Below are 27,289 nucleotides of genomic sequence, written 5' to 3'. Positions count from 1 at the left end.
TTACTGTATCAGTGTATTAGTGTATTACTGTATCAGTGTATTACTGTATTATTGTATCAGTGTATTACTGTATTATTGTATCAGTGTATTACTGTATCAGTGTATTATTGTATCAGTGTATTACTGTATTATTGTATCAGTGTATTACTGTATTAGTGTATTACTGTATTACTGTATCAGTGTATTACTGTATTACTGTATCAGTGTATTAGTGTATTACTGTATCAGTGTATTACTGTATTACTGTATCAGTGTATTATTGTATCAGTGTATTATTGTATTACTGTATCAGTGTATTACTGTATTAGTATTACTGTATCAGTGTATTACTGTATTACTGTATCAGTGTATCATTGTATCAGTGTATTATTGTATTACTGTATCAGTGTATTACTGTATTAGTGTATTACTGTATCAGTGTATTACTGTATTACTGTATCAGTGTATCATTGTATCAGTGTATTATTGTATTACTGTATCAGTGTATTACTGTATTAGTGTATTACTGTATCAGTGTTTTACTGTATCAGTGTATCATTGTATCAGTGTATTATTGTATTACTGTATCAGTGTATTACTGTATTAGTGTATTACTGTATCAGTGTATTACTGTATTACTGTATCAGTGTATTACTGTATCAGTGTTTTACTGTATCAGTGTATTAGTGTATTACTGTATCAGTGTATTACTGTATTAGTGTATTACTGTATCAGTGTATTACTGTATTAGTGTATTAGTGTATTACTGTATCAGTGTATTACTGTATTACTGTATCAGTGTATTACTGTATTAGTGTATTACTGTATCAGTGTATTACTGTATTACTGTATCAGTGTATTACTGTATCAGTGTATTATTGTATCAGTGTATTACTGTATCAGTGTATCAGTGTATTACTGTATTATTGTATCAGTGTATTACTGTATTATTGTATCAGTGTATTACTGTATCAGTGTATTACTGTATTACTGTATCAGTGTATTACTGTATCAGTGTATTATTGTATCAGTGTATTACTGTATCAGTGTATCAGTGTATTACTGTATTACTGTATCAGTGTATTACTGTATCAGTGTATTACTGTATTACTTTATCAGTGTATTACTGTATCAGTGTATTATTGTATCAGTGTATTACTGTATTATTGTATCAGTGTATTACTGTATTAGTGTTTTACTGTATAATGTTCTACTGTATCATTGTATTACTGTATTAGTGTATCAGTTTATTATTGTTTTAGTGTATTCTTGTATTATTGTATCAGTGTATTACTGTATAATGTATTACTGTATTAGTGTATTACTGTATAATGTATTATTGTATCAGAGTATTACTGTATTTCTGTATCAGTGTAAAAACTTATTCTACATACGATCGTGCAAGAAACATATAATGTAGGATTTCAATACAAGCTTTAATGGTGTGGGTAAAAATAATAAATCCTGCACTACCACAACGTGTATGACGAGAAAAGATTTACAAGAGCGCGCACGGAATGTAATAAAATAGAATTCGGTAAAAAAACACGAGACTTTGAACCATTGCCTAAATCAATATTACACACTTATATTATATTTTCATTTTATTTTAAAAGCTGTGATGTGAGGATCTGATGTGGTTTCATCTAAATACGGACCCTTACAGAAAAATCACAACACATTACTGTATCAGGATTATCGCATGTGTGTGTGTGAGAGAGAGAGAGAGAGTGTGTTTCTATAATATTTTTATACAATGTGTTTTTCCCCATGATTATTTATTTTGCATATGAATAATGTGAATGATGCAAAACACCCACTTGTTCACGTGTTCACTTGTGGTCACGTTTGGAGAGATACATTTTGCTGATAAACAGTGCGATTTTTCTGTAGGGGAAACTACAGTAGTGTCTATAAACGAGTGTAAGTCCACTATCAAGAACTGGTTTAATTGTAAAAAAAAAAAATTATATTTGGTCCTGGATATTATGCAAATATTTTTTTTATACATATATAAAAATAAATAAAAAATACAGGCGGAAGCAGCGTGGCCGGTGGTGACATCACTGCCCGACTAGTTGATTACTTGGCTTTTGGAAGTCTACGTTATGTGTAAAATATAATTTATATTCCCTTTGATATTTTACTTCATTTTCACACGCAAAAAAAGTGTAGGCTAATTGCTCGTGTGCACGAGTTCTGATTTAGCAGACGTCCAATAAGAAGCGCCAGATTCGATCACATGATCCAGAAGTCGCTTATGGTGCCTTTAACTACATCGTTCTGCTTTTCATGATTTCCCGGGCAAATCTGAGGAGCTGGAGGTCTCAAGCTTTTTTGTTTTTTCTCCATTTTGCCCTTCTGTGACGCCATTTTCAGTCCACGAAAAAGTAGCTTTTTGAAAACGTGGATAAATTGGAAAACGGTGTTTTCCGTTGCAGTGGGAAATTTAAGGCTTTGGAAAACGATGATGCATTTTTAGACTTTGTCACAACATTTCAGAGAGCCGGAAAGTAAATAAACGTCGGGCAGTTTGAAGCGTAGTATATTTTCTCATGCGCAGTATGGGGACTTGAGCATTTTCAGACGTTTAGTGCAGATGAGCAACTTTTGAGAATGACATTGTGGACGCGGACCGTTTTTTGATGAAAACGCCGTTTTCAAATTTATCTGGATTAGTCTAGACGTAGCCTGAGGAGGTGTCATACAAATGGTTTATGCTCTTTATAAGCTCCTGAGAGGTAGTATTTTAAACAAAATGCAATTTAGAGAGTAATATGATTGGCTTTGCACCAATTTGCATTTAATCTGATTTGCTGACACTTGAAAGGCAAATCCTGTCCGCATTGTGGCCTTTCTGCTCTAATTTATCAGTTATTTTTAAGGTTTATTAATCCAAAATGTTTGTATACATTTTCATCTATATCTTTGTATGATTGTTCTGTATATCGTGGGTTTTAAATGTTTTTGGCTTTAAAATTGTTTTATGAACATTTATCCACATCGCCTTTCATTTCCACTTCCACCCCACAGGGAGTTTGTGTCGCCTTTATTAGAAATTAGAAAGGAGTAAAAACAATAAAGCGGTACTTGGTAGTGGACCATGTTCTTGTTTTTGTGTTATTTCTTTTTCCCTGATGTATTAGTGCAAGAATTTCAGACACTGTTCTCGTCCGTGTGTCTTTTATCAGTCAGTAATGAGCCGTGTCTCAAATCACACACCCTTTCTGACTCTATAGTAAACTAGAATACTGACTGGTTCTACTGGTTAAACCGACAGTATATCTGCTGTTAACCCCAGTTATATTATTGTACGTGTTCGTCAGGCTCATGTGTTTGTTATTAAACACGCGATTTGAGACACAGCCTTATGCTCGGAAAGCCACATATGTACGAGAAGGGCAGCTAAAAACTACAAAACAAGCTATCACTTAGGTATACCATCATTAAAATAAATAAAAAATAAATAAGTTTGATGTAAGTCACTAAATAAAATGAGGGTTCATGAATGAGGGTTTTTTTCCCCCTAAAACACCCAGCTAACCGGAACCCACTGGGGAACTCCACTCAGCTTCTTTAAAGCATCCTTAAGAGTGCTGCAGGCCTCGTCCAGGCTGTCGTTCACAATGGTCAGGTCAAAGTAGTGTCCATATGCCCTCTTAAGCCTCCAGCTCTCGTCCAGTATCCTGTTCAGCTCACCATCCTGCCAGTAGGAAGACAGAAAAGAAAACCTGGGGTTTAGCACACGCAATGGTACATTTTCTGTTGTTTTGATGTCTGTTGTGCGACATGTCATTTGCTTGATGCAGCGGTTTGACTGGGATTAGGATTAGTACTGCGCTGGAGTTTGGTCATCACCATTATCTTGCGATACATTTAAAGTTTAGGTTGAGATAAAGATCATTTAGTGTACAGGTTCCTGTCCCTTTTGGGGTTGAAGTTTCGTGGTTAGGGGTTGTGGGGTTAAGGGTTAAAGTTTTGGGTTTAAGGGTTGAGGGGATATAGGGTGAGTTTGTTGGGTTGATGCTTGTGGGGTTGAGGGTCATGGGGTTAAGGGTTTAAGTTGTGGGGTTGAGGTTGTGGGGTTAAGGGTTGAAGTTGTGGGGTTGAGGGTTGTAGGGTTAATGGTTGAAGTTGTGGGGTTAGGGTTGAATTTGTTGGGTTAAGGGTTGTGGGGTTAATAGTTGAAGTTTTAGAGTTAGGGTAGTGAGGTAATGGGTTAAAGTTATGGAGTTAGGGTTGTGGGTTTAAGGGTTGTGGGGTTAACGGCTGAAGATTTGGGGGTAGGGGTTGTGAGGTTATGTGTTAAAGGTTGTAGGGTTAAGGATTGAAGTTTTGAGGTTAGGGTTTGTTGGGTTAAGAGTTGAAGGGTTAGGGTTGAGTTTGAATAGGTTTGAAGTTTTGGGTTAGGGTTTGAACTGTGGTTGTTAGGAGTTGGCATGTAGGGGTTGAATGGTGGGGTTACGGGTTGGAGTTTGAAGTGGTTGGGGGTTACATTTTGAAAGTTAGGGTTTGTACTCTGAAGGACTTATGTGTTGGAGTTTGAAAGTGTTTGGGGTTAGGGGCTGAAGTTTGACAGTTAAAGGTTGGAGTTTGGAGAGGTTTGGGCTGGAGTTGGAGTGACACTAAGGGGTTGGAGGTTAGTGTTTGGGATCTTGAATGTGTGGTTCAGAGGATTGAGTATGATGGAGTTGGATTTTGTGTTCTAGACATCATAAACAAAACGACTTAAGCTTGCACCGTTAGCTCTTTGCTGACCACTCCTAACTCGATTCCCGCTCTGTTCATGGATCTGAGCACTTCAAATTCCGGAGCATCGATGAAAACGACATAAGGCAGGAACTCTGATGTCCTCAGGATCTTCAGAGCCTAAAAAGGAAAAAGTACACTATCAAGCTCACTCATTCACCATTGCATCATCCATTATTAGTCCAAAAATCAATGACAGGCTTGTAGATATTTGTGTTTTTACCTGTGGGTGGACGTCCAGGATACAGAGGCGTCCTGCCTCGGCTACCTCGTGGATGGAATCGATCTTGGTGCCGTACAAGTTTCCATCGTATTCGCCCTGCTCCAGGTAACGGCCTGCTTTAATGTCCGCATCCATTTTGCTTCGGCTCGTAAAAGCGTACATCCTGCTCTCTCGTTCGCCTGCTTTAGGCTTCCTGGAAGTGTCTGAGAAATACAGTATGCACTCATTGGTTACATAGAAATACATTTAATAAATAGATCTTTTAAATAAATCTCTCATTTAAAAATGAATGGAGTAAAATATAGCATTGGTTTAGTCTTTCTTTTGGGCTAATATCTGATGCTAATATCAGTGTAGCTTTTACTCACATGGAATTGTAGTTCCAAACAGCTGGGGATCAGAAACCAGAAGCTTATTCTTCAGACTGCGCCGTCCGACTCCCTGAGCTCCGATCAGAACCAAAGTTTTCCTTTTGAACGGAGGAACCCGGGCAACTTCCTCATAGATCATAAGCTCGTGCATGTCGAAATCTGAGTGAGACCAGAGAGGATGGACAGTGAATACAAAATCTAGACACTAGGGGTGTAATGGTGTAATGCTATTTGTACCAAACTGTTTCAGTACAGGACTTCCTGTTCAGTGCACACGTGTACCGAATGCAATCCTTGTTATATGTGATTGAACATAGTTAAAATCTGAGTTCCCTCATGGGCATATTAAGTGGTGGACCGCAAGTTTGCAGATTTTGTCCTGCGCCGCCGCTTCCTATCACTGCCAACGTTTGTTCAACAGTCGAGCGATATGAATTCTTTCGCGTTTTACGTACAGCTTCCTAAAAGAAGAAAATCTAAGGAATTCCACATATCAAAGGAGTCAATGAATGAATAAAAGATGAAAGGAATGAATTCATCTATGAATAAATTAATTTAATGAATAAATATGGAAGTATCTTGTGTTTCTTACATGTAGAAATTTGTTAGGGTATGCTGAAATTAGTAAAACTGTTAAATAGAGAAAATGTTTAGAAAATTAATTACTATTAAATGTAAAAAACACACACACATACACATCTGTATTACTCAAATAGGATATTTTAAATTTAAACTATTTTATTACATTCAGTTTGACCATTTTTATTACAAAAATTAATAATAATTAAAAAAAAATTAAAACCTTTAACATTTATTTCACAACGTCTTTTCTTTACTCAGATACACCAAAACATTATTTTTAATTACTCAAAATTTGTTTTACTGATGCGCCAAGTCTCAAATCGGCACCAAAATCCGCCATGATGCGCACATCCGGCGATTAAAAGCGTCCGTGTGGAAACATAGCGTTAGTTCCATTTGGTGTCCTGATGATTTACGTCATTTAAAACACCATCATTAGTTTAAAACTTTTACAAGTATATTTTGTCTTCATGCTCTATGTTGAGTTTGGTTTCACTAATAATATACATACATTTGCATAAAGCATCAATATTTATCCATTGATTAGTAGATAAAAAAAAAAGTAAGGTGCATTTAGAAGAGATAAAAATGTGCTCGATGAAATATTTTAAGTCATTGTCAGACTTTTTAATCTAAAATCTTCTAACAAGCAGAAATCCAGAGATTAAAAGAAATATTAAACCAGTGTACCATTTCCACTCACAATGAGGTCTGCAGGTAAAAGACATTCACCTGCCATCAGTTACAGTGATTTTGATTCAAACCAGATAAAAGTCAGTTGTTGCTGTAGGATTTGCTTAAATGTTTGCTGTTGCGTTCTCCTAAGAGCCGTGGGCCACAAAGAGAGAGGTTCAGGGAAGCTACCAAGAGGCTAACAGCAACACTGAAGGAACCACAGGAGTTTTTCAGGAGATCCCCTTGCAGTTTGAAGGAACTTGAACGTTTTTGGAAAAGAAGAGTGGAATCAAATTCCAAAGTGTAGATGTGTGAATGTGATTCTAATTCACAAAGACTTGATGCTGTAATCAAGTGAAAAACTGCTTCCACAGAGTATTAGTTTGGAGGGGGTGCAATCAGAGTGTGGTATCTATTTATTTTCTTTATTTAAAACATTCCCAATAAGTGAATTTTTTTCCCCTCTCTTGATTTCTGTTTGTTGGAATATCGCATTAAAGATTAAACGAATCGGACGTTCATCTTGTTGTTCTTTCTGTCTTTATATTTTATAAACCTGCAATTTTATAAAGTATTGCAGACTTTTTCTACCCACTGTAGAAATTCGAATTCTCTCCAGACACTGTGCTTTAATGCTGATGCACCTGCAGGTCACTTTAAAGCAGTGATGTAAAGTATCTGAGTAAATGTGCTTCGTTAATGTACTTTTAACTTCACTATATTTTAATAAATAATGAGTGTTACCAATTACATTTTTTTTTACAATAAATAAAAAAAGTATTGTAAAAGGGGTGGGACTTGTGCTTGTACATCGTTCATGTTTATATACAATTCCAATTTGCTTCTTGTGAAAAGTTCTGTAGCACAAACCTGCATTTTTGGTGGTCAGATACATCATTTTCTTCTTCTTCTTGCCTCCAATCCCGCTACACAGCGTTCCTGAAACACACCAGAGTTCCATTAGCGTGCACAGTAAAGCTCGGATACACCTCCTGCACCTGTATATCAACCCGAGATCTGAAGTTATTCGAGGGAGAGCACGGGACATTAATAAACTCTGCCTGATTATTCCTCTGGGTGACTTAAAAAAAAAACCTAAAACACGTAGAGCCTTGTTTTATGATCCCGGTTTATACAACATGATTTTTATTGCTCTGAAAGGTCTGATGTTTACCATTTATCTGCGATTCTCATCATAATATGCAGTGGGTTTAGTCATAAGATCAAATCTAAATTTGTACTTGCTGTTAACTGTAACACTGATGATCACAAATACGGTCAGGTTTCGGGACATCAGACTTTTCAACCTAAATCTGCATCTATGGATGTGCCAGCAAGAAATTTTCCCTTCACTTGAACTAGGAGACACAAACCTGTTCCAGCATGATGATGCCCCTGTTCACAAAGCCTGCTCCATTAAGATCTGCTTTCCATGGGTTGGAAAATGACGGATCTTCTGCTATAGGGATCCGACCCTCAACCCTATTAGGATAAATGTGAACTCCCAGGCCTCCTAACTGCTTCTACATCAGTACATGACTTTACTAACACCCTTGTGGCCTTGTGGACACATACAAACTCGAAAAATAACAGCAAATCAAAACTAAATGTGGAATGGAATGTTCGAATACGGACATCCCAATCTTATGTCCAAAACCTTTGCCCGTATGGTGTAACCTGTCTAGTAGGAACGTTAAGATTCAGCAATTCACGTCGGTACATCAGCATAAAAGTTAAACGATTTAAAAAAGTGTGGATAGGATACATGTTGGCATTTGTATCACTTAGTTGCATCGTTAAAAAACAATTTATTTATATATAATTTTTAGTAGATGCACAACACTTTTATTATACAAAAGGTGACCAATAATATTTGCTATGCCGATTGATTTCTAGTCGCTAAACTGCTGCTGCTACGTGAATGTGACGTGTTAACACTACGGAGACGGAGGCGTGTCCTGAGAGTCACATAGAATACAGATTAACCTGGCAGAGGTAGAGCTGCGTCTTACTGGAGACACAACAGGAAATGAACGTCTGCTTTTAGTTAATCTTTATTTTTTTTTGCCACTACAAAGGCCAGTTTGTGAAAGGGGCCACGTGAAAGTAACTATAACATGTTGAATTTCAGAGCATTGTTTTTTAGCTGATTTATACGTATCTTGTAGCGTATCATTGGCTATGAATCGAGATGGGAATCGCATCTGCTTCAGTTATGGAGACGTATGTATCGTTCCTACTGTCTAAACGATCTTCATGCGCACTCTAGCACCTCTGTTGTTAGGAGATCATAATGAAGGAACAGCGCTACCTGCTGGTGGGAGCTCCACATCTCGCTTTACAAAAGCTTTCCTCTTCTCCTCTAGCAGCTGGCTCGGGATGAGTCCGGCGCTTCCTCCCTGAACCCTTCGAGCCTACGCACAAACAGTTCGTGAAATATGTTAGTTGGATGGTGTGTGACGGGACTGACATGTGTGACGGGACTGACATTCCCTATATGGACAAAAGTTTGCATCAAATGCAGGAACTATGCATAAAAGATATCTATTTTTTGGTACACAACCAAGTCAAGTCTCAATATTCAAAAAGATGATTTAATGTGTGATCAGAATGTAAACACTTGAAGCATTAATGATACATCTCATATCTTGTACTTCAAGGGTGTACTTCAAGGGTGTTAAAAAATGTGTTTTGTCTTGTGTTGTCGGTCTGTACTGTTTGCACTCTATGCACTTTATCTAGCTTTGTGTTGGGTTGTAGCTCTATGTTGTTGTTTAGTGTAGAACCAGGGTTCTGTAAGAACGTTGTCTGTCTACTGTGTACCACTGTGTATAGTAGAAATGACAATAAAATCCTCTTGACCTTGAAAAGAACAGATAGCCGAGATTAGAAGTGGTGGCCGAATCGAGGGTCATGGAGCGTGAATTACACGCTAGTTTTTTCTAAATATAATGATGAATGGGCTGTGTTAGCATTATTGTGAAGAATCTGGGCATTCCAAAATAATGTCAGCAGATAAAGAGAATGTTTGTGTGATATTCAAACATCCATCTCAGGGAGTTTTTCACTTGCTACCGTCACCGCTGGCTTTCTCACCAGGGCTAAACAATTATAAAGAACAAACTTAACATTCTTTTATACAACCTTTATAACTGCTTTATCTATTTAAAGCTGCTTTGAGACTGTAAGAAGTTCTTTACAAATAAAAATGACAATGGAATATATATAAAAAAGACTTCTTTCATGGAACTTTTACTCTGAATTCTGCTGAATAAAGTCTTTGGATCCTGAACTTGTTTTTTTTCTTTTACTTGGTATTTTAACTTTGGTACTATTGATAATAATTGGCCTCAGTCACCTATAAGTTTGGTATGTGCTCCTTTTTTCAGAATCAGTATACTTTATTGATCCCATAAAGAAATTGTTGGGTTGCAGTTGCTCACGTTACAGATAAAATAAAATATAATACATTTAAAATAAAATATACATATTAAGTTGTACCCTGAACAGGCACAACAATATGACATTATAACCGGTGAAGCGAGTAACACTAATTAAACTTTCTTTCGGCTTCTCCCATTAGGGGGCGCCACAGCGGATCCTCCGCATGTTTGATTTGGCACATGTTTTACGCTGGATGCCCTTCTTAACCCAACCCTCCCCATTTATCCGGGCTTGGGACCGGCACTAAGAGTGGCTGGGGTTGGTTCCCTGACCGGGGATCGAACCCGGGCCGCAGCGGTGAGAGCGCCGCATCCTAACCACTAGACCACCAGGGAAGTGAGTAACACTGATTACCCTCCGATAATTTGTGGTTCGGACTAAAAGCAATTTGCGATGTATCTTAAAATCCGCCAAAATCCACAGCGGGACCGAAATTCGTTACTGTACTTAAGTAGTTTTTTCGTGTATCTGTACTTTACTTAAGTGTTTACATTTGGGGAGCCTTTTACTTTAATGTCACTGCATTCCAAAGTCAAATATCTTCCTTTTTACTCGACTACATTTTGTGAAATCAGTCGTTCCTTTTTAATTTATAAGTGAATAAAAACCTAACTGGTCAAACACCCAGCAAGCCACCAATCAGGGTCAAACGCATGCTCTGTTTTAAACTTGTTTTGATTGGCGCTTGGCAGTGGCAGAATTAAACGACATGGGCAGATTACGGAAAAAAAAAAAATAGATCCGTTTTTTTTTTTATGCTCATTTGCATCTTCACGTCAATTATTATATCCTGTCACGATAAATGAACCTGGTCGGGAATCGGAGTTTGAACCCACAGCCTGGAGAAGTTCCCTCACTTATACACTCAGACAGGAAAGACAGGGGGATGAATGACATCATGTCAGTAGGATGAACTAACTTTTGGCTTCTCCCATTAGGGGGCGCCACAGCGGATCCTCTGCATGTTTGATTTAGCATGTTTTTATGCTGGATGTCCTTCCTAACTAAGAGTGGCTGGGGTTGATTCCCTGACCGGGGATCGAACCAAGGGCCGCAGCGGTGAGAGCGTCGCATTCTAACCACTAGACCACTAGGGGACCCTGTCAGTAGGATGACCTGAATCCAAATTAAACAATGAATGGGTAATTCATTTAATGAAATAGGTTTATAAATCTACTGTTTCCTGTTATGATTTTACACAAAGAGCAAAATTTTTTTTTGCCTCATAACATTATAATTTTTTTGTCCAGTTGGATTGTTGTTAAACAGCACTTATTGATTTGGTTCGCTTTAACTGAGGTGATGTACTGACGAGGTCCTGAACTGAGGTCAGTAAGGGAGAATCTCTGGTGCAGCTTAAAAGACTAATTTAAAAGACATATATTATAAGGATATAGATGTTGTATGCATCTTATGGCTACAATTAGCCAAGGAGTTGTTTGGTTCTTGTTTCTGAGACGTTGATAAATTGTGATATGTGAATTTCATTGTGCATTTAGGGTGATATTTATACCTGAATTTAGGGACTGCTCTGAGAATATGTTTCTACTCATCCAATGACGGCAGCTGAATCAGAGAGGAGCTTTTCAAAGCTGAAACTAATAGGGAAGACGAAACGAAATGTCTCAAAAGGGGAGACGTTGGGTCATGGCATGGTCCAAGGACGTCCTATTCAATTGTTCGGCTCTGACATTGTGGTAACAACTCATGGAAGAATCACATTTGGCTAAAAAAGTCCGTTATCCAAATACTTTTGCTCACATCACCATATATGGATAAACTCAAGTAACCTTAGAATGAATGAGTATGTTCTATTCATGTAATCCGATTTCTGGGTTTCTCAATTTCTTACCACTTCACCTCGTTTTTTTGTCTCAGTGGATGCAAATGTTTAAATTCTACGCTATTTTGTTTCATCACATTAAAATCCTGCATACAAACTTCTCCAGATGTTAAGGTAGCCATGGAAGACGATCTGGGACTCCTAACAGTGTGTATGTGACTTTGCAAGTATATATCCAGTCTTTCTCCTTCTGCTATCTGTACCTGCCACCAGTTTACATCCTCCTGATTGACGATCTGCAGGACGTCTCCGCTGCTGAACTTCAGGCCGGCTTCCTTACAGGGAATCAGGTTGTCGTCAGCCGGGTCGTAATCAAAATGGCACTTCACAAAGACCTGCGAGAAAATGTGAAATGGGATGTAAAAAACAAACAAACATACAAATCTGATATGTACAAACATATTTATCTTATATCTAATACTCTGACTATTTATTTGGCCATTAGTGCTAATGAGCGCTCAGTGATTAAGATGTTGGACTTCTGATCAGAAGGTCATGAGTTCAAATCCTACCACCATTAAGATGCCTTTGCTGCTGCTGGGCCCTTGACCAAGGCCCTTTACCCCTTAACAGAGAAAATCTTATGTCGTTCTAAATAACGGCATCTGCCAAATGTTGTAAATAAAACCGTAAGTGTAATGAGCTCTTATACTTTTTACTCTGCCACCTACTGATCGTTAATGGTTCTGCAACATCATTTTAACTCCATTAATTTTCCCATCTCTAAGCAGACACTAAGTATTTAAAATAGTAAGCAAACTTATTGAAAAAAAAACGTGGTGTTAAAATCCTAAAGACTTTCGTGTTTTACAAAATGTCAAGTTAAGGCTCGACATACTGACACTGGATCCTCCTACTTAGATACTACTGATGATAACCTATTAGGATAAGAGCATAAGATCAGAAGTGCACCCTCCATGTTGCTACCTGTCTGGGAGGCTGTGGTTCCTGGTAGCTGGGGAGAACTTTGAGCACGATGCTGCCACTGGCCTCCTGCAGCATCTCCTGGAGGACGCGTGGGTCGTCCCCGACATCCCTCCCGTTCACTTCCTTTATGATGTCCCCTACGTGGAGGAGACCCTGCTGATCGATCATGCTGCCGTGCAGGATCCGAGCGATCACCAGCTCGCCGTTCTCAATCCGAAATGTCACGCCCTGAACGGGAAGGGGTTCAAAGCAATGATATGAAACACTTCTGTTCTGTCTGTTACTTATGGATATCGTGAAGTTTCTGTTTGAAAGCAAGAATGTTCTCATTGCCAGGAAATTTGTGTATGTAACTCAGCACCAGTGTGAACCAGAACTACTGTGTATGAAATCATTACGTTGTGGAGAACATACCAGATGTTCTCCAGCCACTTTGCGGATGCCCACCATGCGCACGGCGTCAGCTGGGACTGGGGGCAAGTTCGGTTCCACAGAGGCCTGTGGGCTTGGCGGGGGAGTTTCACATGTCTTAGAGGCCACCGAATCATGAGTCTCCAGGAGAGACTGCAAAACAATCATGCATCTTTTGACTGTCAGTTTAAATGCCTTAATCGAGGCAAGAACAAAAAAAATCATGTGGTGTTATAACATTTGTAATATGCATTGTGTACAGAGGGTATCAAAAGTGTGGTCTTTTATGTTTTTTTATGCAACAAACTCAGTAAAAGTTTTTTTGTCTCTAACAGAAGAACTTGTGTAAGATAGGAAACAGAAGAGAAGATGTGATCACATTCCCTCACCCCCACAGCCACACTTGGAAGTGGAAACTTTATGGTTTGGGGTTGTTTTGGAGCAGGGAAGGTTGGAGACTTATTCCAAATGAACCAACATGGCTCTCATTCCATACTTCAACACCATGCAGTTACATCTGGACTGAAGGCGGCTCTTTGGAACTGACTTCACTGTACAACAAGACAATAATCGGACATGTACGTCTGAGTTATTTAGAGATCAAACAGTCGTCTGGAGTGCTATTTATAATGGAATGTCCTGTCCAGTTACCGCAACTAAATCCTACTGAACTGCTCTGGGATTAACTGGATCACAAGAAAGAAATCTCAAACTAGTGAAGAACATCTTTGGCGATTTTCAGCTGAATGTTTGGAGAAACAAACTGTCCGGATGCTGAGAGTGTGTGAAGCTGTTCTTCATGCTAAGTGAGGATTTTTCACTATAAATAAATTCTGGATATTTATGTATTTGTTTGGTCAAAGTAAATCTTCATACAGTTACGTGACCAAGTTTGTTGCATAGACACAAAAGAAACGTACACGTGTCTCTCAGTGTTTCCAAACTTAAATGTATACCTGGAAATGGGGTTGGTTCAGGATGTTGGAGAGCTCCGCAGCCGTGTTACTGCGATGAGTGATCGGACTCAGGTCCCTCAGGATGTCCTGCAGCAGCTCCATGTTTTTGTCCCCCACTGCCTCCAGTCGAGGTTCCTCCGGACTCTCTGCGTTCTGCAGAACACAGCAAGACAAGCGTTTTACATGATTCTGACACGAGTGTGTTTGCTTTTGTTTAAAAAAAACAACTCACCACTGGACTTTCCATTATGCCTTTGAGGAAGATGAGGTCGAGGTCGTTGGCAGTGGCGGAGCTGGTGCTGTCACTCAGAGCATCTATCTGCGATAGAGCTACCAAGAGAAAAGGAGTATGTGTATTCCTTATATATTCTGTATATAGTGTATATATACATACAGTGAGGAAAATAAGTATTTGAACACCCTGCTATTTTGCTATTAAGTTCTCCCACTTAGAAATCATGGAGGGGTCTGAAATTGTCATCGTAGTTGCATGTCCACTGTGAGAGACATAATCTAAAAAAATAAATCCAGAAATCACAATGTATGATTTTTTAACTATTTATTTGTATGATACAGCTGCAAATAAGTATTTGAACACCTGAGAAAGTCAATGTTAATATTTGGTACAGTAGCCTTTGTTTGCAATTACAGAGGTCAAACGTTTCCTGTAGTTTTTCACCAGGTTTGCACACACTGCAGGAGGGATTTTGGCCCACTCCTCCACACAGATCTTCTCTAGATCAGTCAGGTTTCTGGCCTGTCGCTGAGAAACACGGAGTTTGAGCTCCCTCCAAATATTCTCTATTGGGTTTAGGTCTGGAGACTGGCTAGGCCACGCCAGAACCTTGATTTGCTTCTTACAGAGCTACTCCTTGGTTATCCTGGCTGTGTGCTTCGGGTCATTGTCATGTTGGAAGACCCAGCCTCGACACATCTTCAATGCTCTAACTGAGGGAAGGAGGTTGTTCCCAAAATCTCGCAATACATGGCCCCGGTCATCCTCTCCTTAATACAGTGCAGTCACCATGTGCAGTGCCAGTGCTGTCCCATGTGCAGAAAAACACCCCCAAAGCATGATGCTACCACCCCCATGCTTCACAGTAGGGATGGTGTTCTTGGGATGGTACTCATCATTCTTCTTCCTCCAAACACGTTTAGTGGAATTATGACCCAAAAGTTATATTTTGGTCTCATCTGACCACATGACTTTCTCCCATGACTCCTCTGGATCATCCAAATGGTCATTGGCAAACTTAAGATGTGCCTGGACATGTGCTGGTTTAAGCAGGGGAACCTTCCGTGCCATGCATGATTTCAAACCATGACATCTTAGTGTATTACCAAAAGTATCCTTGGAAACGGTGGTCCCAGCTCTTTTCAGGTCATTGACCAGCTCCTCCCATGTAGTTCTGGGCTGATTTCTCACCTTCCTTAGGATCATTGAGACCCCACGAGGTGAGATCTTGCATGGAGCCCCAGTCCGAGGGAGATTGACAGTCATGTTTAGCTTCTTCCTTTTTCTAATGATTGCTCCAACAGTGGACCTTTTTTCACCAAGCTGCTTGGCAATTTCCCCGTAGCCCTTTCCAGCCTTTTGTACAATTTTGTCTCTAGTGTCTTTGGACAGCTCTTTGGTCTTGGCCATGTTAGTAGTTGGATTCTTACTGATTGTATGGGGTGGACAGGTGTCTTTATGCAGCTAACGACCTCAAACAGGTGCATCTAATTTAGGATAATAAATGTAGTGGAGGTGGACATTTTAAAGGCAGACTAACAGGTCTTTGAGGGTCAGAATTCTAGCTGATAGACAGGTGTTCAAATACTTATTTGCAGCTGTATCATACAAATAAATAGTTTAAAAATCATATATTGTGATTTCTGGATTTTTTTTGATTATGTCTCTCACAGTGGACATGCACCTACGATGACAATTTCAGACCCCTCCATGATTTCTAAGTGGGAGAACTTGCAAAATAGCAGGGTGTTCAAATACTTATTTTCCTCACTGTATATACATGAATAACACTGATTACACTGCACAACAAAGTTTTTGCTTCTTGGACACTGTTGGGTGTTCTTATAAGTTTTTGACCGCTGATCACAAAAATCAAATCCAAATTTGCCCATCACATGTCATGTTTTTCTTTCTTATATTTGTGTATAGGTGGAGGTACATGCTGGAGAGAAGGGGAATGAAAGTCAGTGGGAGTAAGACAGAGTACATGTGTGTGAATGAGAGGGAGGGCAGTGGAGGGGTGCGATTGCAGGGAGAAGAGGTGGAGAAGGTGGAGGAGTTCAGGTACCTGAGGTTAACAGTGCAAAGTAGAGTATGGAGAGTGTGTTAGAGAAGTGAAGAAAAGTGTGCAGGCAGGGTGGAGTGGGTGGAGAAGAGTGATAGCAGGAGTGATTTGTGATAGAAGAGTATCTGTGAGAGTGAAAGGGAAAGTTTATAGGACTGTAGTGAGACCTGAGATTTTGTATTGTTTAGAGAAAGTGGCATTGAGTAAAAGACAGAAAGTGGTGCTGAAGGTAGCAGAGCTGAAGATGTTGAGGTTTTCATTGGGAGTGACGACGATGGACAGGATTAGAAATGAGTTTATTAGAGAGACAGCACATGTAGTATGTTTTGGAGACAAGGTGAGAGAGATTGAGATGGTTTGGACATGTGCAGAGGAGTGACATAGGGTATATCAGTAGGAGAATGCTGAGGATGAAGCTACCAGGAAGGAGGAAAAAAGGAAGACCAAGGAGGAGGTCTATGGATGTGGTGAAGGAAGACATGCAGGTAGTTCGTGTGACAGAGGCAGATGTAAAGGACAAAGGGGTATGGCGACCCCTAATGCGAGAAGCTGAAAGAAGAAGAAGAAGATATTTGTGTATAGGTTGGAAGCTGTTCTGTGGTAGTATGCAGCCTGGGCAAGACACTGTCTCAGCAGGTTTATAACAGTGGCTTGCATAGACCTCATAGTGTGTATGTATTTTTTCAGAAAATAGAATAGCCTCGGTAGCACTGTAACAAGTACTTTGAATGTTATAGGTTTTACAGGACGATTGGTGTCGGGCGATACGTCTCATCAATGTCGAAACGATGCATTCTGCTCTATTTGTGGTTGAGTACACGTTTGTTCATCAGAGATGCTCAATGACTGCTCTGTGAAGAAAGCATATCATCTGTACTTCGGCTGCAAAATTGGTGATCAAGACAAGAAATGGGCGCCTCACAATTGGCACTCGAAAGACAATGCCGTTTTCTGCCCCGATGATTTGGAAGAACAGAAAGTCCATGTGACGGACTGGTACTTCTGTTTGACTAATGTGTCTGGTTTCTCTGACAAAAACAAGAAGTCAATTGAATACAGTAATCTGCCTTCAGCATTGAGACCCGTGCCACATGACGACAGTCTTCCCATTCCCGAAACCACCAGAGGGACGGGTCTTATACAAACCAGATGAAGACACTGTAATGCAGGGAACTGCAAGTGACATTAAGCCGGGTTTTGAACCGTGCTCCTCAGGCAATCCACATCTCATAACACAGTCAGAATTATACCGTCTGGTCAGAGATTTGGGTCTGTCAAAAGCAAAAGCCGAATTGCTGGGTTCGGAATGATGTTTGCTGTCTGTTTTCCGAAGCCGATAAGATGATATAACCAAATTCTTTGCACAAGTTGACAATCTTTGTTTTTGTGTTGACATCAAATGATTGTTCTCTGCTTTGGGTCGTGACTGTGACCCGCAAGAGTGGCGTCTCTTTATTGATTCGTCAACGTTAAGCCTCAAAGCTGTTCTGTTACCAATGGCAACGTTCACCCTTAATACCTATTGGCTATACAGTACACATGAATGAAACCTATGAGAACATGGAAACGTTGCTGATCACATCCAGAACAGCAAGTTCAACTGGAATATCTGTGGAGATATTAAAGTCGTTGCTCTGTTAATGAGACTGCAGCCAGGCGGTACAAAGTACAGTTGTTTTATTTGTGAATGAGACACAGGGATGGCCACTCTGTAAAAAGTTAGTTCCAGGTCACAATACGATTTTTGTGCCTCCTCTTCACATGAAAAAGGACTCATGAAGAATTCCATGAAAGCAATAAACAGGAAGGCGAAGGTTTTAGTTAAGACAGATGTTCCCAAGAATAACAAGATCAAAGAGGGGTTTTTTGGTGGCCCTTAAATCAGAAATGTTATGAGTGACGAGTGGTTTGAAGATCTGTTAGTTGGGCCAGAAGAGATTGCCTGAAAAGCCTTCAAAGACATTGTTGACAAATCTTTTGGCAATTACAGAGCCCCACATTACATTCAGCCAGTAGACAAACTTCTCAAAGCATAAGAAAACAATGAAGTGCTACATGTCACTCAAGATTCATTTCCTCCACCCACACTTGGACTTCTTCCATGCAAATCTCGGTTCTGTCAGTGACGAACATGGTGAAAGGTTTCAGGGCAACTGGAATCCATCAATGCTGATGACTACTGTTGGACACTGCAATGTGATGCACCAGACATTGAATACAAACGAAAATCAGGAGCAAAACACTTTTAATGGTTGAACTTAATCACGTATTAGAAACAAACATACCCACCAGAAACCTGTCACAATCAGCAAAAACTTTTCAGAAATCAAAACGTTTAAAAAGAAATAGTTGGTCAGGTCGGGTCGGGTCGGGTCGGGGAGTGTTTAATGTGTTTAATGGCAACTTCAACAGAGGTGCAAAAAATGTTTTAATGCTCATTGTTTATTAAAATATAGTGAAATGAAAAGTGCATCTACTGAATCATTAGTGTAGTTGAGTAGAGAGAAAAGCTGGTTATAATCTTTGATTTTCAGTAAAACTAGAAAGTAGCCAAAAAATGACTTGCAATACAGCAGCGAAGTACATTTACTCAAATACTTTACACTTTGAACTGATCAAAGTTCCAGCATCAAACATAAGACTTTGCTCTCTGCAGCTTGTTTCTCCGAGTCCCGTTCAGCAACTTCTCCCAGATGGTACAGGAGTGGCTGCAGCATTGTAGATCTGAACACAGGTCTTCTTAAACAGAACAAAAAAACCCAAGAAGACCTTCTATCACTCGTTTCAATTTGAGCTGCACTTTCCCTGTGCTCGTGTTTTGATCGAATCGCTTCAGCTAATTTGTTTTCAACTGCAAGTGGCCACTTATGCACTGATGACAAACACTTCTGAATGAACGAGGGCACGATGAGGACTTACCAGGCTCGGTACGAGTGTCGGCCACAGGCATGATGAATCGATCTCTGAGAGAAAGAAAGAAAGAGAGAGAGAGAAAGAGAGAGAAATGTATTTGCAGGTTTTAGTCATACAGTTTTTTCCTCCCACAAGCTACATTAATGTCAGTATACAATTTTTCACTTGACTTTTGATAAATCAAAGATTCCCAAACAAACATGAAGTCAATTTATTATCCATTTAGAGCATGCCCACAGTGTTTATATGGTTTTTGAGAGGCACATTCTTTTGTTTCCAATGCAACTCAGTCATGTAATTGGCCATGTTTGGTTGGTAAACCCAGAACTTAACCACTGAGCTACCACTTCCCACTTGTGCAAGCAGTCAATAGGCCTAATGTTTTGGAATTTTAAATATTTGTATTCAATCCCACCAATTTCACAGGTTCAAATGCAATTGGACAAACTAATGTAACTATATATACAGTGAGGAAAATAAGTATTTGAACACCCTGCTATTTTGCAAGTTCTCCCACTTAGAAATCATGGAGGGGTCTGAAATTGTCATCGTAGGTGCATGTCCACTGTGAGAGACATAATCTAAAAAAAATCACAATATATGATTTTTAAACTATTTATTTGTATGATACAGCTGCAAATAAGTATTTGAACACCTGTCTGTCAGCTAGAATTCTGACCCTCAAAGACCTGTTAGTCTGCCTTTAAAATGTCCACCTCCACTACATTTATTATCCTAAATTAGATGCACCTGTTTGAGGTCGTTAGCTGCATAAAGACACCTGTCCACCCCATACAATCAGTAAGAATCCAACTACTAACATGGCCAAGACCAAAGAGCTGTCCAAAGACACTAGAGACAAAATTGTACACCTCCACAAGGCTGGAAAGGGCTACGGGAAATTGCCAAGCAGCTTGGTGAAAAAGGTCCACTGTTGGAGCAATCATTAGAAAATGGAAGAAGCTAAACATGACTGTCAATCTCCTCGGACTGGGGCTCCATGCAAGATCTCACCTCGTGGGGTCTCAATGATCCTAAGGAAGGTGAGAAATCAGCCCAGAACTACACGGGAGGAGCTGGTCAATGACCTGAAAAGAGCTGGGACCACCGCTTCCAAGGTTACTGTTGGTAATACACTAAGACGCCATGGTTTGAAATCATGCATGGCACGGAAGGTTCCCCTGCTTAAACCAGCACATGTCCAGGCACGTCTTAAGTTTGCCAATGACCATTTGGATGATCCAGAGGAGTCATGGGAGAAAGTCATGTGGTCAGATGAGACCAAAATAGAACTTTTGGGTCATAATTCCACTAAATGTTTGGAGGAAGAAGAATGATGAGTACCATCCCAAGAACACCATCCCTACTGTGAAGCATGGGGTGGTAGCATCATGCTTTGGGGTGTTTTTCTGCACATGGGACAGGGCGACTGCACTGTATTAAGGAGAGGATGACCGGGGCCATGTATTGCGAGATTTTGGGAACAACCTCCTTCCCTCAGTTAGAGCATTGAAGATGGGTCGAGGCTGGGTCTTCCAACATGACAATGACCAAGCACACAGCCAGGATAACCAAGGAGTGGCTCTGTAAGAAGCATATCAAGGTTCTGGCGTGGCCTAGCCAGTCTCCAGACCTAAACCCAATAGAGAATCTTTGGAGGGAGCTCAAACTCCGTGTTTCTCAGCGACAGGCCAGAAACCTGACTGATCTAGAGAAGATCTGTGTGGAGGAGTGGGCCAAAATCCCTCCTGCAGTGTGTGCAAACCTGGTGAAAAACTACAGGAAACGTTTGACCTCTGTAATTGCAAACAAAGGCTACTGTACCAAATATTAACATTGACTTTCTCAGGTGTTCAAATACTTATTTGCAGCTGTATCATACAAATAAATAGTTAAAAAATCATACATTGTGATTTCTGGATTTTTTTTATTTTTTAGATTATGTCTCTCACAGTGGACATGCACCTACGATGACAATTTCAGACCCCTCCATGATTTCTAAGTGGGAGAACTTGCAAAATAGCAGGGTGTTCAAATACTTATTTTCCTCACTGTATATATTATGCATTTATGTATTATGTTTACTACTTGGATATTCACTTTGACCAAACTAATCTATAAATTTCCAGATGTTCCACTTCTTTCGCATTGAAAAATCCTCCCTTAGCATGAAGTACAGCTTGCGCACTCTCGGCATCCAGACACTTTGTTTTTTCGTACATTCAGCTGAAATACTTTGCTGTGCTTCTTCACTAGTTGGAGATTTCATCCGTGATCCAGTTCATCCCAGTGCAGTTCACCAGGGTTTAGGTGCGGTGACTCAGCAGGACGTATCATGATAAACATCACTCCAGACAACTCTAAATAATGCTTTCGGAGTTCGGACGCATTCGTCGCTTCGGCTCATCATCTTGTTTTTTCCAATGAGCCGCAGTCCAGACGGAATTGCATGGTGCTGTATGGAGTAGTATGGGATGGGAGCCATGTTGGTTCAGGATTCCTTTTTATTCCTCCAAAACAACCCCAAACCATTAAGCTTCCATCTCCATGTTTGACTGTGGGGGTGAGGAAGTCTGCTAACATCTTCTTTGCTGTTCGAGTTCTTCTGTTAAAGATGAAAGTGTCCCGTTTTAGTTTCCACAGAACTTCCTTCAACTCATTTCAAGTCCAATTCCTGTGTGTTTTTGCCTTTTTATCGAGTTTGTTGCATAGAAACCGAAGGAACATTTAAGTGTCTCAGAAACCATGACTCGACTCTGTGTTTTCACTCTTCACATGCCTGCTGATTTCAGGGCTGATGGGAAATCTCTGTGCCACACAGGACAATATAATAACGGACAGCAGGTGCACGCTGACAGCCCCAGATCCTGTCAGGAAGTCAAAAAACGGCTGTAATGGTGTTTTCTGGTGTGATTCGGAGCTTGTTATATCCGTATCGGGGGCAAAACTATTCCCCTGCATCTTCATAAACCTGACTAGAGTGGGATGAAACTGTGGCTTCAGGGCCTCTGTTCTCAAAACCCTCAGACTCGGTGGGATAAAACCATTTTCAGGATTCTTTAATGTAATTAGAGTCTCACACACACACACATGCACACTTGCGTATCTGTGGGATGTTGGTGTGAATTGCTTGCACCTGACTAATGGCCATGTGGAGCTGAGATCATCTCCTAAACTCCTTAAGGTGCTTCTGTGGCTTCGAGGCAGTATAAACCACCAGGGGGTTGTGCCTTTATTGAAAAATAATCAGCATCCTAAAGTTTTGAAGTTTTTACACCACTGTATGTCTGGATTTGAAATTGTAAGCTTTTTAGTTCAGAACGGAGATGCTTCAGGATGTTGTCCGACATTTAATGTAGCTACAAATGGATAGAAGTTGAGTCTAAGCCACTGATTTTGCAGTAGTAATGCTCACATTTCCAGAAGAACCTAAATGATGAAACACACACACCAGATATTTATATCCGTGTGTGTAGGGAGACTCGGCAGGGTGAACAAGCCTGACTCTCACACACACACACACACACACACACACACAGACACAGACACACACACAGAGACAAGCTCTGGATTCGATGCTGTGCTCATACATATTCATGGGTGTGAGTCAGATCTTGGTTGATGGCAAACACTCCACACGTCATCTCAGTTTGAATATTCAAAGGGTTACCAAAGGGTGAAAGATCTTAAGAGTGCGGATGACTTTAAAAAGCGTTCACTTTCTAAACCAAAATTTGTTTCCAAATTATCGAATGTAGCTTTTTGAGAAACCGGTGCCTCTCAAAAACCTACCTCTTCCAGCCATATGGGGTTCTTCCCCAAAAAGTTTGAAGCAAACAAATGTTTTGACATCTTCAGATGCAGGAGATCATAACCATGACAATACCCCTGTTCTCCGTGAAGATATGCTTTTCATTGGTTTGGAAGATCTCCTGCTATAAAGCTCCAACCCTATTGAATAATTTGGATCTCTCCTATTGGAATACATTTTCCACACTGACTTCACCCCAGGCCTCCTTAACTCACCTCCATCAATTTACTAACACACTTGTGGCTAAATGATCTTCACAAAATCTAGTGAAACATCTTCCCAGAAGAATGGAGTTTATTACAACAGCAAATGGAGACTCAATGTGGAATGAGATGTTCAAGAAGAAGCACATCTTATGATTAGGTGTTCACAAACCTTCGTCCATATTGTGTATTGTTTTCGGGTTCTCCAACTTTAATGGTTTTGTGGTAGGGCTGGGCGATACATCGATATAATCTTGGTATCATGATTTTGATATTGCGATCCACTTTACTGAGATATCGTTGGTATAGTGATGTTTTTTTGAACAGTCATTTTTATCACATCACAAAATATCATATCGCCCCAGCTCGAGTTATTCTAGTTGACAATTGCATGATCCTTCAAACCAGGACCTCGTATTAAACTCATGTCATTTATACAGATATAAAAATCTAAATAAAAACGTGTAATAACCCATGCAGGGTGTATTCCCACCTCCCACACAGTATTTTTCTGGGATAGACTCAGGATCCACCGGCCGGCCATGCTTACTGAAAGAGACCGATCTGTAGATGTTTCCAGAAAAGCTCTGACGTGAGCAGCTGAAAGCGTCGCTGCCAAATGGATTCGCTCCAGTTCCCTTCAGCTAAGCGTGTCGACCAGCTCGGCCCCCGAGGGGTGTGTGTGAGGGGGTGGAGAGCGCAGAGGGTTCCTCTATAGAAAAAAATGGAGTCTAGGGGCAGTAAATAAAGGTCATAAGACTCAGTATATTGAGTGGGAAACTACTGAAGACATTTCTGATGAGCTTCAGCAGATAAACTCAGCAGAACAGAGGCTAAATGATTTTGGAGGTGCCAAAACTTGTGCAATTCTATAAATAGGTTGGCAGGTGGATGGGGGGGCGGAGGGGGGTGCTTTGCTGACTCACTGACGTACGGATGGATGGATGAAGAGATAAATAGACAGATATACAATCGATATACAGACACTGTTGGTCTGAAAGGTTCTTTGAAGGTTCTTTAATAGGTTCTTTAAATATTTTATCCTTCATGGCTTCTCAAACCTTCATGGTTCTCTTTCTAATAATAAAATATTCATCTCTCACCTGGTATAATAGAGAAACATGTAGGTTTGAACATGGAAGCTTTGGCGTTTCTCACAGAGAGACAACTGAAGAACACTTCAGTTCGGAGATGAATCAGTGTGTCATCAGTGTGAACCTGATCAGTTCAGAAGCATGTTTTTTTCCCCCGACATAAACAGCTTCCCATTGGATGGATGGATGATAATTGAATATTCAAATGTGGCCAATAGATGGCTGGATAGATGAATAAATCTATGTATGGATTGATACATCAATAATAGACGGAATGATGGATAGACAGATAAATAAATTAATAAATAAATAAGTGAAGGAATAGTTAATTGGATGGATGGATGGATGGATGGATGGATAAATAATTAGATAGATGAAATAATGGATGGATAAATAAATATTGGAAATGATGGATAGATAACCGGATGACATGATAGATAGCTAAATGGGTGGGTGAAGAAATGAATGGATAGAATGATAGATAAATAGATGAATGATGAAACTATATAACTGAATGGCGATGAATAGTTAAATGATTGGATGGGGAAATGAATGAATGGAATGATGGATGGATAAACAAATAGATGAATGCAATAATGGGTGGATAAATAAATGAATGGAATGATGGATAATTGTATGGATGAATAAATAACTGGATGACTTGGAGAAACAAATGGATGGAAAAATACATAAATGGATGCATAGAAAATAGAGGGAATAAAGGATAAATGGATGAATAGACATATAGATTGACCGGTTTATAGAGGGATAGAGAAACAAATGGATAGGATGATTTATAAATGAACAGATAAATATATGAATAGATAAATGGATGGATGGATGAATAATTAAAGTAATTTATTGCAACTATAGAAATTGTATAACAAATAGAAAAAAACAGACTTCTAATGAAAACCCCACCGTGGCAATCACACTCATTCCTGATCTCCATCTGCTCCTTGGGGCCCCATCTGCTACACCCCCGACCCCCAAACATCCATTTTATTGGATGCACATAGAACCGATATGCAAATGAGGTCTGATCTAACAGTTCTACCTTCATGGAGCATCAGGCTGTTTCCAAAACTGATACGGTAAACCATTTCACACCACAACTTTATTATTTATTAATGCACTCGTCAAGGTGCCACAGTAACGGCTTAGCAGTAACACCAAGACTATGCCCTGATATGTGATATTTAATGGAAGGAGTCTCCAGTGTTTAATGGAAGGAGTCTCCAGTGTTTAATGGAAGGAGTCTCCAGTGTTTAATGGAAGGAGTCTCCAGTGGTTAATAGAAGGAGTTTTGGGTGTTTAATAGAAGGAGTCTCAGGTGTTTAATAGAAGGAGTCTCAGGTGTTTAATAGAAGGAGTCTCCAGTGTTTAATGGAAGGAATTTGTACCACTCAGAGGTAAATCTGAACCTCTGAGGACAGAGGACGTCCCTGTGTTTTTGCTGTGTTTATCTTTATAAATAAAACAGTGCTCATGTTGGCAGTAAGACGATATTTTTCACCACTTTGTAATGATTAATTTGATTGATTGATTGATTGATTATTGTCCCATCGCAGCCCTGGACGGATTGTTTTCCTCTTTACATAATATCCAAATGAGCTGCAAATGCAAATTGTCTCATTAAAACAGATTAAGACGATAACCTGCTCGGTTATCTCACGGTTGACGGTCTGTCAACGTCTATCGTATGGAAAATAGGTGAAAACACTACGTATTTTACAGACAGAACGGGTTGAAAAAGAACCACGTGACTTGTAGCAACCAACACACTCATGAATAATTAATCGGAAACACTAATAATATGCAAATTCAGTCATGAATGGGCGCAAGATTGAGACAAAATGTACCGCTAGTGTCCTTCTATTTCTCATTTATTTCTGTTTTCTCTCCCGCAAGCGCTCAGATACTCTCTCTCTCTCTCTCTCTCTCTCTCGATCTTTCTACATCTCCGTAAGAAATAAATGGAGGAGAGAGGGTGAGGGGAAAAAATGAGATCTACTGAGAAATAAATAGTTTTTTTTCTCCCTATATCTCTTTTTCCCCTCTATGTCTCTCCTCCCATTATTTCTCGTTTCTGTTTATCAACAGAGAGAAAAGAAGAACAAAAGACGCTTGACGGAGCGGCGCGCACGGGCACGCGCAAAACCGATAAACACGAACGCGGGGAACGACGGCGGGCACGCACGCTGCCATGGCAACCGCATCACTGCGCTCTTACACACACACACACGCACACACACACTTCCACCGCATGTAAAAGAAAAAAAAACAGAATGAACGAAAGAAGGGAAGAAAGACACGGTCACACTTTACCTCTTTCAGTTTCCGGCGTCTGTCCTGGATGCGCGTGCACGTGTGTGCGTGTGTGCGCGCCTCGTCTGGCTGGATGCGAAGATCTCGCACTGTTCTGATCAGCGTGGGGAATCTTAAAGCGGCAACAGCAGGCTTGGTGCAGGGTGGGGCCCATCGACTGCCCTGATTCCACTGATACTGCTTTAACGAAACAGCCACGCCCATTTAATTCTCTGAATATTCATGTAGTAGAAGGATATAATCTACATATAAGGATTTTATTTATATATTTATATTTATTGATATAAATATGGTTCAAAAACATGTATTAATGTTTTTTATTAGTGTTATAATGTGTTATATATTTTTTACATTTTTACTTTAGTTTTATTTTTATTTATTTATTTTTTACTGTCTTTGAAATTAGTGTAACTGTTACGTTTACTGTTTTTGGTTTTGTTATTGTTATATAACAGTCCATATTATCTCTACTTCCCTTTT

At 39.8% G+C, this 27,289-nt stretch overlaps 1 protein-coding gene across 1 annotated transcript; it reads right to left on the bottom strand.

Moving 5' to 3' along the window:
* Positions 1-1,396: 1,396 nt before the first annotated feature.
* mpp2a (MAGUK p55 scaffold protein 2a) lies at positions 1,397-26,933 on the bottom strand. Its single transcript, XM_046865474.1, has 13 exons — positions 26,810-26,933; positions 19,380-19,423; positions 14,393-14,490; positions 14,161-14,313; positions 13,208-13,357; positions 12,794-13,021; positions 12,070-12,201; positions 8,891-8,993; positions 7,450-7,518; positions 5,320-5,481; positions 4,952-5,154; positions 4,720-4,848; positions 1,397-3,682 (listed from the first exon to the last, which is right to left on the bottom strand). The coding sequence occupies exons 2-13, from the start codon at positions 19,408-19,410 to the stop codon at positions 3,506-3,508; spliced, it is 1,635 nt and encodes a 544-aa protein (XP_046721430.1). The 5' UTR covers positions 19,411-19,423; positions 26,810-26,933; the 3' UTR covers positions 1,397-3,505.
* Positions 26,934-27,289: the final 356 nt, after the last annotated feature.

This window comes from Silurus meridionalis, chromosome 14, assembly GCF_014805685.1.
Source record: "Silurus meridionalis isolate SWU-2019-XX chromosome 14, ASM1480568v1, whole genome shotgun sequence".
Lineage (NCBI taxonomy): Eukaryota > Metazoa > Chordata > Actinopteri > Siluriformes > Siluridae > Silurus > Silurus meridionalis.
This window is presented reverse-complemented; position numbering and strand designations above follow the sequence as displayed.

What these genes read in the sequence shown, in the direction of transcription:
- mpp2a (XM_046865474.1), bottom strand. Translation starts at nt 19,410, where the DNA reads ATGCCTGTGGCCGACACTCGTACCGAGCCTG. An exon ending in TCCTGGACGTCCACCCACAG is followed by an intron (nt 4,849 to 4,951) that starts GTAAAAACACAA and finishes TTTCCTTTTTAG; the next exon opens with GCTCTGAAGATCCTGAGGAC. An exon ending in TGGTCAGCAAAGAGCTAACG is followed by an intron (nt 3,683 to 4,719) that starts GTGCAAGCTTAA and finishes TCCTACTGGCAG; the next exon opens with GATGGTGAGCTGAACAGGAT.